The sequence below is a fragment of the Bufo bufo genome, chromosome 3, assembly GCF_905171765.1.
Source record: "Bufo bufo chromosome 3, aBufBuf1.1, whole genome shotgun sequence".
In the NCBI taxonomy this organism is placed as follows: Eukaryota; Metazoa; Chordata; class Amphibia; order Anura; family Bufonidae; genus Bufo; species Bufo bufo.
The window spans coordinates 138954954-138972323 of record NC_053391.1 but is presented as its reverse complement, the minus strand read 5'-3'; the positions used below and the strand labels follow the sequence as shown (position 1 = coordinate 138972323).

Below are 17370 nucleotides of genomic sequence, written 5' to 3'. Positions count from 1 at the left end.
GGGACGATAATAGCAGATGGAACAGGGGTGCTCAGGGAGACAGTTATGATCCAAGGATAATCGGCGCCTGTACCTAGGTAGGGAGATATAATACTCTGTTTAGTCATTTTTTAAGACTACAGGTAACAGCTAAAACTACTGGGGTCAGTTATCAAACTGGTGTAAAGTAGAACTGGCTTAGTTGCCTATAGCAACCAATCAGATTCCACCTTTTATTTTTGACAGCGCCTTTGGAAAATGAAAGGTGGAATCGAATTGGTTGCTATGGGCAACTAAGCCAGTTCTACTTTACACCAGTTTGATAAATTATGCCATATGTTCGTTGATTGGTAGAGTGCTAATGTGGAGGAGCATGTAGATGCTGCTGACCTACACATGCTATGGCCTGCAGCCCGGCTATTATATTTAGAGACTGAGGCTCTAGTTTGTTGCCTGTACATTTTCCTTCTTGATGAGTCCATGTTCAGATGTACGATGAAACACATAGGGAAGGAGCAGTAGTGCATCATTAGTGGTAGGATATCCACTGGGAGGCGCCCCATTTTTTACGGCAGTTTCCCTGTTTATCCCACTCATAGGAGGGTGAGACATCTTTATAGGGAGAGTCTCATCCGCCCTTCCTACAATTGACCGCTGCAGGTATATTCAGGATGGTGGAGGGGAGAAGACTGTTCCCGTTATGTTCTGTTAGTACACAGATGATCTGTAATGTGTATCCTTGTGGTGTTTTGTGACTGTTGATGTGATATCTGTCACTTACCCTTTTGGATTCTAGTTAGTGTTTTGTTTCATGTAATTACCATTTCCATTTTTATGATTGAAGTTCAGTTTTAGATTGGCGACCCCTTTTCCTGCGATCTCTAGCTCTAGCCAGGTCTCAGCTCTTCAGCCCATTATCGGGGAGCTGCTGCCATGTCTCGACAAATACCCATACATCCTCCACCTTGCCTAGGCTTGGAGTCACCGCCGGCCTAAGTCACTAGTCATTAAATCAGCCTCTTGAATTTCCCACATGACCTGTTTTTGCCCATGCATCAGCGATTCTACGGCGTGCCTCCTTGAGCATGTTGATCCTTCAGAGTTAAACAGACCATTGTTGTAATTAGCAATAGCTTGCTTAGACAGGCGTTCACGCTTTTAGCATGTTCCAGGCATTAAGACGATCTTCATCTTTGCAGATGAAACAGACAGAAAAATGCAAATCTACTTGAGGTTACGATGGACTTCTCCTGTGGCTAGGAGATTTTTTTTTTGTAGGCACTTGTCCTACCATTATGCTATGCTCATGTTAAAGCAGAGAGAACTATTCATGGAGTGACGCTGCTCTTCACCTACATTCTCTGTGCAGACTGCAGCTTCGCATTCAGCATTGAAGCCTGTTGCTAATCTCGCAGCTTCTCAGCAGGACCGAGGACAAAGAAAGAGTAGCACAATCCCCCCCCTTCGATTTACATGTTACAGGCTAGAGGCTATGGCTGAAGGAATAGGCTGCCAATTGTATTCATCAGTACTGGCAACATTTCTATCAAGCTACGGATGACGTGCTACTCAGCACAATGTGCGGGCTATACCGATCATTCCTATAATTGTTATCAGGTTCCAGGCATTGGGTAGGAGCAGCCCTTCCCAGTTTTCTTAATAGTAATTGCTTCGAAATGAGGAATCATACTGCAGGGTTATCACATCTCTGCGATGAGAGGCAGCTAATGCTAGGCAGAGCTTACATGATGTTAACCACTCATGGCACGTCCGTTTGCGTTGGTTTGCTACTTCCTATATATTAGTGGCTGTGGAAGACAATTCATCCTGGCATCCTCTTTGTCGTGAATCAGCAAGTCACTGGAGAGCCTCTGATGGTGGTTGTAGTGTAAGGTGAGTAATAGTGTGAATTCAGCGAGGGGCGATGGGGGGGGGGGTGAAGGGTGCTGGTGCCAGTTCTCAAAGTATTTCACGGTGATTTATTCCCCTCTCCTTGTATTTATTTCTCTCTTGAAGGAAGGACAGCCCCTGTGGCAGTTGATTCAGGGAGGAGTGGCTGGAGAAGGTGGGGGGGGGGAGGATAGGGATGTGCTATAGATCATGCTGCAATAGAAGACAGCTTCCTGATGTATGGGGCTTATATCTTATTCTTTTGGATTTGCTTGTATGGGCGTTTATTCATTGAGCCTTTGGCATACACTTCTCTTAAGCTGTAAGTTTGTGAGTGCATTTGAGTAGTCTCTCCTTTTCTAACTAGTAAGCCAGTGGCATTGATGTTTGGGGTGTGTGTGTCGGGGGGGTAGTCAGGGCTATGTCTGCACCCCTGCATTTTCACATCTATTTGTATGTTACCACTTCATTCTCTTTCTTTCAGGTATTAACCAGCCGTATTTCAAGGTAGGAAAATGCCAGTTCCTGTCGACCACTCCAAGAGGAGATTGCAGCTGCATACAAGCGAGAGATAGAGAGGTTTGGGAATAGCCTAGACGTTTCTGGCTGCTTGGATTTTAGCAGTGTTCTCCAGTCATGTGTTGACAGTCTAAGTAATCTCCTGAGACCAATGAAATACACAAAACTGTATCTATGCGATGATCAAGCCTCTTTAAGGATGGAATTCACAAATTCTCGTCTATGGCTAAGACCTCATCAAAGTAGTGAAAGGAAATTAAGACCGGGATTGATTGAAGAGGAGACCTGCAACTTTTAATGCATCAAATCAACAATATCAAACAAGGCGGGTTTATTCGACTTGTAGCATTTGCCTGCATTTCATAGAAATTCTACCTCCTGCTAGAGAAGAAGACGCAGCAATGGGACTCACCTAAGGTGGATTGTACTTTCACTGACAGACCACTCATCCTGCTTCATTTAGCCGCCTTGCCATTTTTTTTTTCCCTGTCGTCAAAATGGTTGAGTAAATCATCTGTCTTGACCCTGATCCTAAAAATGTCTCAGGCACTAAGGTCTGGCTTTCATTCAAAGCCTGAAGAATTCGACGCATCACTTCCTCATTATGAGCAATTAAAAATCAATCCATCCCCAGTGTAAATACAGCAGTGGATATGACTGTCTAAACACAACTTTCAAGACTGTTTTCTGAATACCCAATGAGTTTTTGGAGACCTGTGCACCCACCTAAAAGACACAGGGTTGCAGACTTTGGATTTGAAGTGCATGGTTCTTCTGGTCTACCATGGACTGAGAAGTGAGGCAGGCAATCGTCATATTTCAACCAAACCACATACTTTGCACAGAAATATTGCCTTAGTGAAAGATGAGAGATGATTTTGTCAGTTACATGACCCTATTATTAGCTGCGTTCTGTCAGGTGCATTTTAAACTCTTATGTTGAGGTTTCTTATGACTAGGGAGTCTCTCCGCATGTGTGTGATCCCTGATGGTCCTAGCCAGGCTCTGGGAGAGCCTCAGATCTCAGCCTGTGACTCTCCCCCTCCTTAGCAACCTCTGCACTAGGATGTTGCGGAAGGCTCTGCACAGGGGGCTGAGAACATGTTTTTCAAGATTGGGCTTTTTCATCGCTAGCCATCCAGTGTTTTTTGTATCAGCCCCAATACTGATCTCTATATTGCTGGGGGCTAGTTTTAGCAGGTATAAGGTTGAAGAGAACATTGAATATTTGCTGGCCCCTAAACACAGCCTAGCCAAAATAGAGAGGAACCTGGTGGATAATCTGTTCTCTGTCAATCGCTCAAAACACCGTCTATACTCAGATCTCCAAACACCTGGGAGGTACGGCAGAGTCATCATCACATCATCCAGGAGAGCAAACATGTTGGACCAACACCACACGGATCTCATTCTGAAGGTAATTATACTGCATAGGCTTGCTTCTCCAACCACCTGTAGGCATACAGCTACTTAGCATATTAATGCTGCTCTCTAGAGATGCTGAACAACAATGTCAGATGAAGAGACGTTGCTAAAGTCATTTCTTATTTGTCCAGTTTCTTATTCGCAGGAAATGTATATTTGTTTTTTACTGATTCATTAATAAGGAGAATGTATCTTAATAATAATTGACATTGCTGGGAATACAGTGAAAAGTAAAATGAAAACAGAAATAATAGGTGCAAAAATGGGTGTCAAGTGAGTGTGATTTAAAGGGTTAAAACACTTCAGGTCACTTGTCTTGCAGTGCATGCACACAGATAGGGAATTCCCATATAAAATTCTTTTAGTTCCTGTCCCAAAGCAGTTCTAGGCATGAAGACTGGCATTAAAATTGGCAGGTGACCACTTTTTACATAGTAAAAAAAAAAAGTCATGAGAGTTTTTAAAGGGTTAAATTACATTGGGCCACTGATGTTACAGTGCCAACAGGATGTCTCGCATCAAATTCCGTGGAGTCCGGTCTGACCCAAAATGGTTCCTAAAAAATGGTTCCTAAAAGTGTTAAATGACTATGGACCATCGATTTCACATAAGGTAGAAAGGGATGTTCTACATCAAATACAGTTGAGCATAGGCTGGCCCAAAGTGGTTCTAGACCTAGAAAACTGATATCAAAGTGACCAGGTGGCCACTTTCGTTCCAATATGAACAAGTGACTGGTGTCTTTACAGAATTTGGTTATGGTTGTAACAACCAATACACAGATAGGGATACTTGGAATAAAACTCACAGAAGTATAGGCTGGCCCAAAGTGGTTCTAGACCTAAAAACTGACATCAAAGTGAACAGGCGGCCACTTTCGATCTAATATGAACAAGTGGCTGGTGTCTTTACAGAGTTTGGTTTTTGGTTGTAAAAACCAATACACAGAGAGGGATGCTTGGAATAGAATTCAGTGACTGGCCCAAAGTGGTTTTTGGCTTAATAACAGATATCAAGGTGGACAGTCACTTTTTAGTGATATGAATAAGTATTGCTTTTTGTTTTTTTAAAGCTGAATAAACTGTAAGTGACATGCAACATGCAAGATCATTTGACTGCAAGGTGTTAAGAAGTTTTGAGTATTAATACTGGCATCAAAATGGGCATACAGATTAGATTATGTAAATTTGTGTCAGAGTTTAAATCTCCAGTTAAACTTGACAGTAGCTATAGGGTTGCATGCAGCAATTTTCTTCCTTTGAAAATATATACCACAAAATAAACCTAAAAACTCTATTATGAGACAGTGGGGTCCTGGTGGGCACTGGTTGCAGCAATCATGTGGCTGATATAGTAGGGTGATGTGGCTTCAGTCACGAACAAAAGTCAAGACTCAAGTGTGGACAGAGCCTTTAGGCCACTGATCTCATGATATAGTAAAGTGGAACCAGTCTTAAGTGTTTTAAAGGAGTGTCTAGCCTTACATTTTTTACTAGCCCCAGCCACTTGTTATACCTAGTGAGAAAATGATCCTTACCTGTTCCCTGCTGCTCCATTCTGGCTCCGTTCCTTGATCTTCTGCTCCCCTGCCTATAAACCTCTGGACAGGTTCACCTAGACTGCTGCAGCCAAAGACTGGTCTCAGTGGTAATGTTTCCCCAAGCAGTACATGACCTATTCATGACATGCCACTTGGAGACACATCACTGCTGATGCTTGTTATTGATAGATGTTTACAGGCAGAGGAACAGAACCAAGGAACATCACTGCTGCCTGCCAATCAATGACCTCAGTGGTGATATATCAGTAAAAGCACGCGACCACTGAGCCGCACTTCTGGTCTCCTGGGAATAAGAAGCATAACACTGGAATCAGGAGGCTCCAACATGGAGAGTACTGCTTTTTGTACTCCATACCTTGCCAACCTTAACAATTTTTAGATCTTAGAAAACCCCTTTAAAGGGAACCTGTCACCAGGATTTTGTGTATAGAGCTGAGGACATGCCACTAGCGCATCCGCAATACCCAGTCCCCATAGCTCTATGTGCTTTTATTGTGTAAAAAAAACGATTTGATACTTATGCAAATTAACCTGAGATGAGTCCTGTCCCTGACTCATCTCACGTACAGGACACATCTCAGGGTAATTTGCATATCTATCCAATTGTTTATTTTACACAATAAAAGCACACAGAGCTATGGGGACTGGGTATTGGTGATGCGCTAGCGGCCATCTAGCAACCCATGTCCTCAGCTCTATGCACAAAATCCAGGTGACAGGTTCCCTTTAACTTAAATTTTTAGAGCATCTATCTATCTATCTATCTATTTATCTACAAGTTTGTTATCTAAAACTACACAACACAAGTGGAGTGCAACCACACTATTTATCAATAAAAAATCAATTTTATTCATATAACAGTTAAAATCATAACATATTATACACAATATGAGTATAACTAAGCAGGGACAAACACAGTCATACATCACCCTGTCAGCACACCCCTCTGAAAACTACTCAGTGGTATACCCCCCTTTGATCAGTGATCAGGGAAAGAAATTTCCTGGTGGATGTTCAGAAATGGGGATATACAGTATGGGAACCTATCTAAGTTAAAGGCATGCCTCCCTTACAACTAATTACCGCATGACCACGGCTCAGACCACATGGGTCAAGGACAAAAACCGAGGGTGCATGAAGTAAGGATGAAACATACCGATATAGCGGGGGCTGCTGGCAGGGTCGAAGCGCTCCTCAACGCGCGTTTCGCGTAATTTGCTTCCTCGCAAATTACGCAATGTTGTAAGAAGTACTGTAGCAAAATGAAAGCTGAGCTGTGAGTGGTTGCTATGGGCAACAAACAGATTGGGAAAGATTCATTAAAACTGGTGCAAAGGAAAACTGACTTAGTTGCCCCTAGCAACCAGTCAGATTGGTCCTTTCATTTTCCAAAGGAGCTCTGAAAAATTAAAGGTGGAATCTGATTGGTTGCCCCTATTGGGCAACCAAGCCAATTTTCCTTTGCACCAGTTTTGATAAATATCTCCCTTTATCTTTTAGACAGCACATGCAGAAAAATGAGGGGAGACTTTAATGCAGGGAAGATGTAAGATTCTGAAGACTCTATGCAAAGGGCCACTCTGGCACAGATGAAAAGATGTTTCCTCCATGAATGGGCACCTGGAGCAGTAGAGGCTTTTGCACAGTTTGCAGGTTAGGGCCCCTATATACCTACACATTCAGCTCAGCTGAACATGTATGTGTATGTTAATGAGGAGAGGGGGAAAATCCACTGCCTGACACTTCTGGTGACTGCTTATCTCCTGGGAGAGCAAAAGGATCAGGCAAAAATATCAATTTTGCCATATCCTTCTCTCCCCTTTCTCCACTTCTCTCAATTGTGGGACATGAGAGAAAGGGGGATCTCCATGCACATTAAACTGTTGGCAGAACCCTCCGAGAATGGTGGGTTTGGCCAACAATGGACTAATGTGTATGGGGAACTTGAAAAACAACAAATACATAAGAAATAGTATTAGAAAATATGTATAGAGATAGATGTACACCCAGACATCACCAGGTATATACACCAGTCTAGATTGTCATAAGTACTGTTCTGTGAATAAAGGTGACAAAAATGAAGAATGGTGCATGCTGCAAGTTCCTCTGCAGCAACCAATTGTCTGTGTAGAAAAATTGCAGTGTAAATTGCATTTACTTTAAAGGGAGCCTGTCACTAGTGTTATAGTGTCCCAGTTAAGGGCAACATGAATAAGTGACAGATCCCCTTAGATAAATGCTGGGTCACTTTCTTTAATTGTCTCAGCTGTTTTGCTAAAATCTTGTATTGAGTACTCCAGCATATGCCAATGAGTCCTGAGAATTCATGAGCTCCTGAATATCAGGACTGATTGGCATGTGCTGGAGCTGTTAGAACCTACAGGCATAAAACTAGTGACAGATTCCCCTTATTGGGTCTGTGTGCTATGTAAGTACAGTCCAGATAGCACATGAATCTGCCCCATATTAATGTTCTTTCCTTGTCATATAATGCCCCCATTCACATATTTTGTAGGTCCAGTGGCTTAGCCTGCCTGAAATGTAAATGATAAAATGTAAAATGCCTTTGGTCACTGAAATGAATGCTTGGAAGACTTGGCAAATTTCTTGGGTTGCATTGCTTTCTCCTATGTACTTAAGCGGTACTTGGTACTGTGTCATAAGACTTAGTCCCAGCTGCCAAACTTGGATTGAAAAGCCAACAAAAAGTGGTTTGATTTGTCATAGAAAGGGGACATGGCCTATGCTGAAGGTGACGTGGTTTAGAAAAGGGGCACAGTAATGGCTGGAAGAAGATTCCCACTGCTACCGCCTTTTGTGTATACTACCCTGCAGTAGTCGGTATAAAAGATCATTTTGTGTTGATGACAATCAGCAGTAGAAGCTTTATGATAGACTAGCTGAACACAAAAAAAGGTAAAATATTACAAACTGTTCTAAAACCTGGTGTTAAACCAGGACAACAGATTTAGGAAATTGCCTAAAAGAAAAACTGTCTTTGTTGTTACCCATAGCAAGCAAGCAATCATGTCCCAGCTTTCATCTTTCAAGAGCTCTAAAGGAAATGAAAGCTGCGCTCTGAGAAGTTACTATGGGCAACAAAGACAGTTTTTCTCCTACAAAATTTCATAAATCTGTCGCATGTATTTTGTTTGCCAAAATGACATGGTGCATGGCAAGTAAAAAGATAAAAACTCAACCTAAATAAAAGTGTTCTATGTGTGGATGGTGGAAGCTTTGGAAAATTGTCAAATGCACAAATCAAAGCAAAAGGTATAGTAAATCACACAAGACAACAACGACTACATCATATAGATCCCTGGGGGCATCTGAGCTGCTTTCCTTTATGTCATGGTATATAAATGACTCATTATTTCTCAGCACAATTCTTGAAAGCAAACACTTAACTGGATCTACATTTATATATCTCGAGATCGGTGATGCAGAGTCATTGAAGACTGTTCACTAGAGCAGGTATTAGAAAAAGTGGGTGTGAAATGCTGAAATGTTGTCACATTAAACGGCACATCTGTGTTTTTCAGTCAACTACCCAAAGCCAGGATTTCTGATAAAATTAAAATAATAATATATTAAATATAATATAATAATAATAGTAAAAAATCCCCTTTGTTTCCAGTGTCCCCATACTAATACTCCCCACCAGGCGTTGTTTAATTGGCTGAAGTGGTGACGTGGGCCAATCATTGACCTCTGCGGTATATGGAACAAGACCACTGAGGTCAGTGATTGGGGTATATGGGCACATCACTGCTGAAGCCAAGTAAATAAAATCCTCCAGGGAGAACCATAGAGGAGTACTGGAAGCAGTAGTGGATGAAATAGGTCAATATAACTTATTTTATTATTTCATCACAATTCCTAGCTTTGGGGAGCTTTTTGAATAACTCAAGGGAACCCTTTTAAGTCTACTATCTAAAAAGATCAGGGGCACAAGCTTTAAAGTGAATGTTTCCACCAATCCTGTCCCTAGATAGTTAGATAGATAGATAGATAGATATTTGTTGTTTTTCTACAGTATATAGCACTTACATATTCCACAGGGTTGTACAGATATTGTCATCAGTCACTGTTCCCATTGGAGCTGACAGTTTAAATTCCAAATGAACTTGTCTGTATGTTTTTGGAGCATATGAGAAATCCCACACAAACACAAGGAGAGAATATAAACTACATGCAAATTTTGTCCTTGTTGGAATTTGAACTAAGTACGGTACCTCAGGACTATAAGGCAACAGTGCTTAACCACTGAAGCACCATGCTGTTGAATAATACTGGTGAACCAGGGCCTATTATTACCCACATGTAGTGATTAAAGGGGTTGTCCGCTTTTTTTATATTGATCATCTATACTAGATCGGGGGGGGGGGGGGACAACTCCCGGCACCCTGCTGAACAGCTGTTTATAGAGAAGGATGCGCTCCTGCAAGAGTGGCCTTCTCTTCATTGTTTACCAGCCCGCCGTTGCAACTGCAGTGGTGAGCAGGTGAAATTACAAGTAATTCAACCCATTCTTTTTGCTGCCCCCATAATATACCTGCTGTGTGGCTCAGTGCCCACAAATATTGTACTTCAGATAAAAGGCTGTCATTATTATAATTATCCCACAAACAATGGCAAACAGACATGACAATGTGACAGCTAGTACCCCCAAAAATAACAGTGCCAAACTGATAGTGCCCCCTATTGTGTCACAGACAGTGGTTGTGCCTCATGTGGTAATAGTACACTACATGGTAAAAGTTCCCCCTTTATTCTGCATAAATCTTTGCACCCCATAGAATAATGGTGGCCACAAAAAGTTAAAGTGATCTTCTTAGTGCTCACAAATAGTAACTGTGCCCTTTTTAAGCCCCACACAATAATAGTTTACCTCTTAATGCCCCACACAATAATAATGGCCATAGTTGTGCCCCTACAAAGTAATTATGTCCTTATTCTGCCCTCTAGATACCAATAAAGCAGCCTTGACAGTAAGAATGTCCATTTTCTGTTGTAACATAATAATAATAATAATAATAAGAAGAAGAAGAAGAAGAAGAAGAAGAAGAAGAATGGCCTCCTTGGTGCCAACACACAGTAAAATGCCCACTTTTATGCCTCCTAGAAAGTATTAATGTCTCCCCAAAAAGTAATAATAATAAAGGGGGGCATTTTTATTGCATGGGACAGAAAAGGAGTTATTACTGTTCTGTTGTAGCAAGAAGGTGGTATTGCTGATAATGTGTCCCAATTTTCTCCAGATTATCATTAGTGTTGGACGTGAATATTCGAATCGCGAATTTTAATCGCGAATATCTCCACTTCGAGAATTCAAGAATATTTAGAATATAGTGCATTATATTCATATTCGTGAATATTCTAGATTTTTTTTTTCCATCTGAACCCATGATCCCTTCCTGCTTCTTGCTTGTGGGCCAATGAGAAGGCTGCAATGTCTTTGTCTGAGTTTAGCAACATCCCTAGCAACCAATAGGAAAGTTGCCTACCCCTTAATATATAAGAACCTCCCCAGCAGCCATTTTCTGCTGTTATTTTGCAGTTCTGAGAGAGACAGCAGTGTCATTGCTGTGCTCTGTGCTTTACTGTTTAATTACATTAGATAGTTAGTTAGTTAGTTAGTTAGTTAGTTAGTTAGTTAGTTAGTTAGCTCATATATATATAGTACAGATAGTTAGTGGGAGATAGTCAGTGTAGGTTATATCCTGATATAGTGTAGCGGATAGGTTCTGCTGTCCATACATACATGCTATATACATATAGTGCTGTGATGTCACAAGTTCACAACAATACTTAGTGCACCAATCAGTAATATGTAGTCAGACCTGCTAAAATGGGAAGTTGCACGTATTGCGCCAAAATATGCGCATCATTAATTGCAGATTTGCACAAACGCAAATACATTGGAGCAAGCTACAGTATCTGCATATAAAGCCATTGTAATGTTCTGCCATGCCAATCATTTTCTCCAGTCTCAGGAAACTTCTAGCATCTTGAAAAATGTAGCTACAGGGAGTGCAGAATTATTAGGCAAGTTGTATTTTTGAGGATTAATTTTATTATTGAACAACAACAATGTTCTCAATGAACCCAAAAATCTCATTAATATCAAAGCTGAATATTTTTGGAAGTAGTTTTTAGTTTGTTTTTAGTTTTAGCTATTTTAGGGGGATATCTGTGTGTGCAGGTAAATATTACTGTGCATAATTATTAGGCAACTTAACAAAAAACAAATATATACCCATTTCAATTATTTATTTTTACCAGTGAAACCAATATAACATCTCAACATTCACAAATATACATTTCTGACATTCAAAAACAAAACAAAAACAAATCAGTGACCAATATAGCCACCTTTCTTTGCAAGGACACTCAAAAGCGTGCCATCCATGGATTCTGTCAGTGTTTTGATCTGTTCACCATCAACATTGCGTGCAGCAGCAACCACAGCCTCCCAGACACTGTTCAGAGAGGTGTACTGTTTTCCCTCCTTGTAAATCTCACATTTGATGATGGACCACAGGTTCTCAATGGGGTTCAGATCAGGTGAACAAGGAGGCCATGTCATTAGATTTTCTTCTTTTATACCCTTTCTTGCCAGCCACGCTGTGGAGTACTTGGACGCGTGTGATGGAGCATTGTCCTGCATGAAAATCATGTTTTTCTTGAAGGATGCAGACTTCTTCCTGTACCACTGCTTGAAGAAGGTGTCTTCCAGAAACTGGCAGTAGGACTGGGAGTTGAGCTTGACTCCATCCTCAACCCGAAAAGGCCCCACAAGCTCATCTTTGATGATACCAGCCCAAACCAGTACTCCACCTCCACCTTGCTGGCGTCTGAGTCGGACTGGAGCTCTCTGCCCTTTACCAATCCAGCCACGGGCCCATCCATCTGGCCCATCAAGACTCACTCTCATTTCATCAGTCCATAAAACCTTAGAAAAATCAGTCTTGAGATATTTCTTGGCCCAGTCTTGACGTTTCAGTTTGTGTGTCTTGTTCAGTGGTGGTCGTCTTTCAGCCTTTCTTACCTTGGCCATGTCTCTGAGTATTGCACACCTTGTGCTTTTGGGCACTCCAGTGATGTTGCAGCTCTGAAATATGGACAAACTGGTGGCAAGTGGCATCTTGGCAGCTGCACGCTTGACTTTTCTCAGTTCATGGGCAGTTATTTTGCGCCTTGGTTTTTCCACACGCTTCTTGCGACCCTGTTGACTATTTTGAATGAAACGCTTGATTGTTCGATGATCACGCTTCAGAAGCTTTGCAATTTTAAGAGTGCTGCATCCCTCTGCAAGATATCTCACTATTTTTGACTTTTCTGAGCCTGTCAAGTCCTTCTTTTGACCCATTTTGCCAAAGGAAAGGAAGTTGCCTAATAATTATGCACACCTAATATAGGGTGTTGATGTCATTAGACCACACCCCTTCTCATTACAGAGATGCACATCACCTAATATGCTTAATTGGTAGTAGGCTTTCGAGCCTATACAGCTTGGAGTAAGACAACATGCATAAAGAGGATGATGTGGTCAAAATACTCATTTGCCTAATAATTCTGCACACAGTGTATAGTGACCGATGTTTGTATTGCGCGCGCGCAATACGCGCATATTACATTGGCGATTTTCGTAATCAAGAAAATAATGGCGAATTTGCAAATTTATGATGAATATTTGCCTAAATATTCGCGAAATATCGTAAATTCGAATATTGCCCCTGGCTCTCATCACTAATTATCATCTATACTCATTCTAACTCGATCCCATGAAGAGTGCCTTCTGACAGCTTATGCATGGTCCTGGTGTCTTAATTTATCATTTAGACAAGTTACCGTATCTGTATTAATAAATTAGTAAAGATGAGAAATAAACTTCTTGTAAATAAAGGCCCTTTTACACTGCTTAAAGGTGACCTGTCACATCCTAACATGCTGCCTTTAGCTCAAGCACTATGTTTAGAGTCGGAGGAACTGAGCAGATTGATGATGTATAGACTTGTGGGAAAAGATTCAGTAAAACTTACTTTTTTTTACTTATATCAATGGTTCTTTTGGTGTGCAGGAGGTGGTCCTATCAGTGATCAGCCTTCCCTCTACGACTGTGTATAGCTGTCAATCACTGATAGGACCACCTCCTTGACTTCAAAGCCAAGAATGAGACGGAATTTAAACTAAAGTCTTTTACCACAAAACCATATATCAATTCACATTTTCATGTTGACAGGTTCCCTTTAAATATCAGGCTGATTATTGCTAACACGTGTTTGTATGAACGATAATTAGCGATAACCTATATTCGTAGAAATATTCGTTCATCGAGTTTGCAGATTGTTCATGCGGTCACCTGAATCATCATTTGCAGCAGATTGTGCCATCTAAACAGTAATCTGCAGCCAGCAAACAATGATTCTGTATGGGGACGAGCGATGGCATTAACAATCACTAATACTGTAGAGGAGATCACTGCATGTAAATGCAGCTTTCTCCTGCACTGATGAGCAGGAAATTCTCAGGAAGGAACAGTTCCTTCCCGATAATCGTCAATTGAGCAATTTACTGGGGCCGTAAGAAAGTACATATTCCCTTCTTATAAACTGATAGCATATTATTAAAATATGCCACCACTATATGATTGTGGGATTCTTTGGCTTCTTTCACATCAGCGTTTTAGATTTCCAGTTTTGAGATCCAGCAGAAGATCTTAAAAACCAGGCCAAAACGGTTCAGTTTTATCCCCATTCATTGTCAATGAGGACAAAACTGATTAGGATGCAATGCAAGTCAATGGTGCCGGATCTATTTTTTTGGGTACCGAAAAAACTGGATCAATCAGCCATTGACTTACAATGATTTTAATGCTCCTTTTACATTTAATACAACTGCATATGAATGGAACGGATACACAGTGTTGCATTAAAAGAAACAGATCCGTTTTATTCAGGTTTTTGAGATTTTCTGCCGGATCTCAAAACCTGAATAAAACAGGCAGATGTGAAAGTAGCCTTACTTCTGGGATCCTCATCGATCCTGAGATTGATGAGGCTGCAACAACTCTATCCAAGGGTATAGGGTCAACTGCAGTTCCATGCACATCCAGGCGGCCGAGAGCTTGGCTGTGCACTGAGAAGACACCACATTGCTACACCAGCGCTGCGGCCCATTTATTGTCACGATCCCAAAGTGATCATAAATATATGCCAACTACTAGAAATGTAAGTTAGCTTATAACATGCAGGTTACAGAGCCTGTAGTTCATTAACATCAATCACTCTATGGTCAAACTAGTGCAGATGTGCCGTAGACTGAAAAAATGCAACAGATTAAGGTTAATCTAGATTACTTGTTCACAAACGAAAGCAAAAAGCACTGCTTACAATGTGCTTACACTTATCCCTTAAATCACGGAAACGGCTGCATGTGGGGCAGTGTGCTGGATTACGGCATTTGCATTTTCAGCTATTTAACGTTGCCAAATTTGCCATATTGAAAGATGTGTGAGAAATATTGATATATACACATGTATTAAATAATAGTCATTGGCTGGTGTAAAATCTATGGAAAGCCTTCATGGAAAGTCATGGTGTACAGTACATTACCTGAATATTCGCTAAAGTCTTCTTTGGGTTACTTTCACACTGGTGTTTTGGTTTCCTTTTGTGAGATCTGTTTTAGGGCTCTCACAAGTGGTCCAAAACGGATCAGTTTTGCCCTAATGCATTCCGAATGGATAAGGATCCGCTCAGAATGCATCAGTTTGCCTGCGTTCCGCCTCCATTCCGCTCTGGAGGCGGACACCAAAACGCTGCTTGCAGCGTTCTGGTGTCTGCCTGACGATGCAGAGGCAAACAGATCCGTCCCCATTGGCTATTTTACAGATAATACAAACGGATCCGTTCTGAACGGATGCATGCGGTTGTATTATCGGTGCGGATCAGTCTGTGCAGATCCATGACTGATCCGCACCAAATGAGAGTGTGAAAGTAGCCTAAGCTGAATACATTTGCTTGCTAAATCAATTTTTTTACAAGTTCAGAATAAATGTTCAGTTAAGGCCTCCTTCACACTACCGTATGGCTATTTCAGTGTTTTGCGGTCCGTTTTTCACGGATCCGTTGTTCTGTTTTTTTGTTTCCGTTTCCATTCCGTTTTTCCGTTCCGTTTTTCCGTATGGCATATACAGTATACAGTAATTACATAGAAAAAATTGGGCTGGGCATAACATTTTCAATAGATGGTTCCGCAAAAACGGAACGGATACGGAAGACATACGGATGCATTTCCGTATGTGTTCCGTTTTTATTGCGGACCCATTGACTTGAATGGAGCCACGGAACGTGATTTGCGGGCAATAATAGGACATGTTCTATCTTTCAACGGAACGGAAAAACGGAAATACGGAAACGGAATGCATACGGAGTACATAAGTTTTTTTTGCGGAACCATTGAAATGAATGGTTCCATATACGGACCGTATACGGAACCCAAAAAAACAGCCCGCAAAACGAAAAAAAAAAAACGGTAGTGTGAAAGAGGCCTAAATATGAGAGCTTAAGAGTGTCTGTAGTAAAACGTGGCCCACATTTAATGTAAGTTTCCTAGTTCCATTTATCTTACGTTTCCTAACCCCTATTATAATACTATATTATAGTATTATAGTCATTTGACATATTGACATGATGATTTTTTTCAATTTTTTTTTTTTACTTTTCTGTTCACATAGCTGTATGAGGGCTTGATTTTTATGTGACACAATTTTAATTTTTGTAAACGGCACAATTTAATTTGGTAAATATCTTATAATGGAAAATGGAAAAAATTCCTTGTGGGGTGAAATTGAAAAAAAAAAATAAATCTATCTATCGTTTTGGGGAATTTCATTTTTACAGCAATCATTGCGTTCTAAAACTGACATGTTACTTTTATCTAATGTTTCTTATGCTTTACTGCTTTTAAAAAAATAAGAGCTTTGAAAAAACTAACTTTGTGCCACCATATTCTAGCCCCCATAATTTTTTTAATTTCCGTTTACAGAGCTGTGTGAGGGCTTGTTTATTGTAGACCCAGCAATGATGAGAATAGGATCTTCAAATGTATTCCACGCCCCAGCCCCATTCCCATGAACAACCAAGGCTCCTTTGACCTCAGTGGGATTGCTGAATACAACTACTCTAGTCTCATGGGGCAATTCGGCAACACTTGTGGACCACCATTCTTATAATCACTAAGGGTCACAGTGGTCGTAGCCCCAGTGATAAAACACTTATCCCCTTTTCTGTGTATAGGGACTAAGTGTTAGGCCTCCTGCACAAAACCGTATGGCTTTTTCAGTATTTTGCGGTCCATTTTTTACGGATCCGTTTTTCAGTTTTTTGTTTCAGTAGTGTTTCTGCTTCCATTCCGTTTTGCCATTCCGTTTTTCCGTTTGATTTCCGTTTGTGATCTGTTTTTTGCAGATCGCAAACAGAAACTGAAGCATACAATAATGTTTAAACAGTAACTACATAAAAAATTGGGCTGGGCATAAAATTTTCAATAGATGGTTCTGCAAAAATGGAACGGATATGGAAGACATACGGATGCATTCCGTATACATTCCGTTTTTTTTGCGGACCCATTCACTTGAATGGAGCCACGGATCGTTATTTGCGGGCAATAATAGGGCAAGTTCTATCTTTCAGCAAAATCCGCAAAAACGGAACGGAAACGGAAAAAAAAACATTTGAGTGCAAAGAGGCCTTATTAGGAGCAAGACCTCTTTAAAGGGGTTGTCCGGGTTCAGAGCTGAACCCGCACATACCCTTATTTTCACCCAGGCAGCCCCCCTGAGGCTAGCATTGGAGCATCTCATGCTCTGATGCGCTCCCTGTGCTAAATTGCGCAGGGCACGGGTTCTTTTGTTTTCAATAACGCACTGCCGGGTGGAAACTTCCACCCAGCAGTGTGTTCGGTGACATCACCGGCTCTGATGGGCGGGC

At 41.1% G+C, this 17370-nt stretch overlaps 1 protein-coding gene across 1 annotated transcript in view; it reads left to right on the top strand.

Moving 5' to 3' along the window:
* The first annotated feature begins 3439 nt into the window (after positions 1–3439).
* The window catches only part of PTCHD1 (patched domain containing 1), a 206360-nt gene continuing 192429 nt past the window's right edge, over positions 3440–17370 (top strand). Inside the window, exon 1 of the mRNA XM_040421820.1 lies at positions 3440–3805. Coding sequence (XP_040277754.1) covers positions 3455–3805 — 351 coding nt within the window. The 5' untranslated portion in view covers positions 3440–3454. The remainder of the gene's footprint in view (positions 3806–17370) is intronic.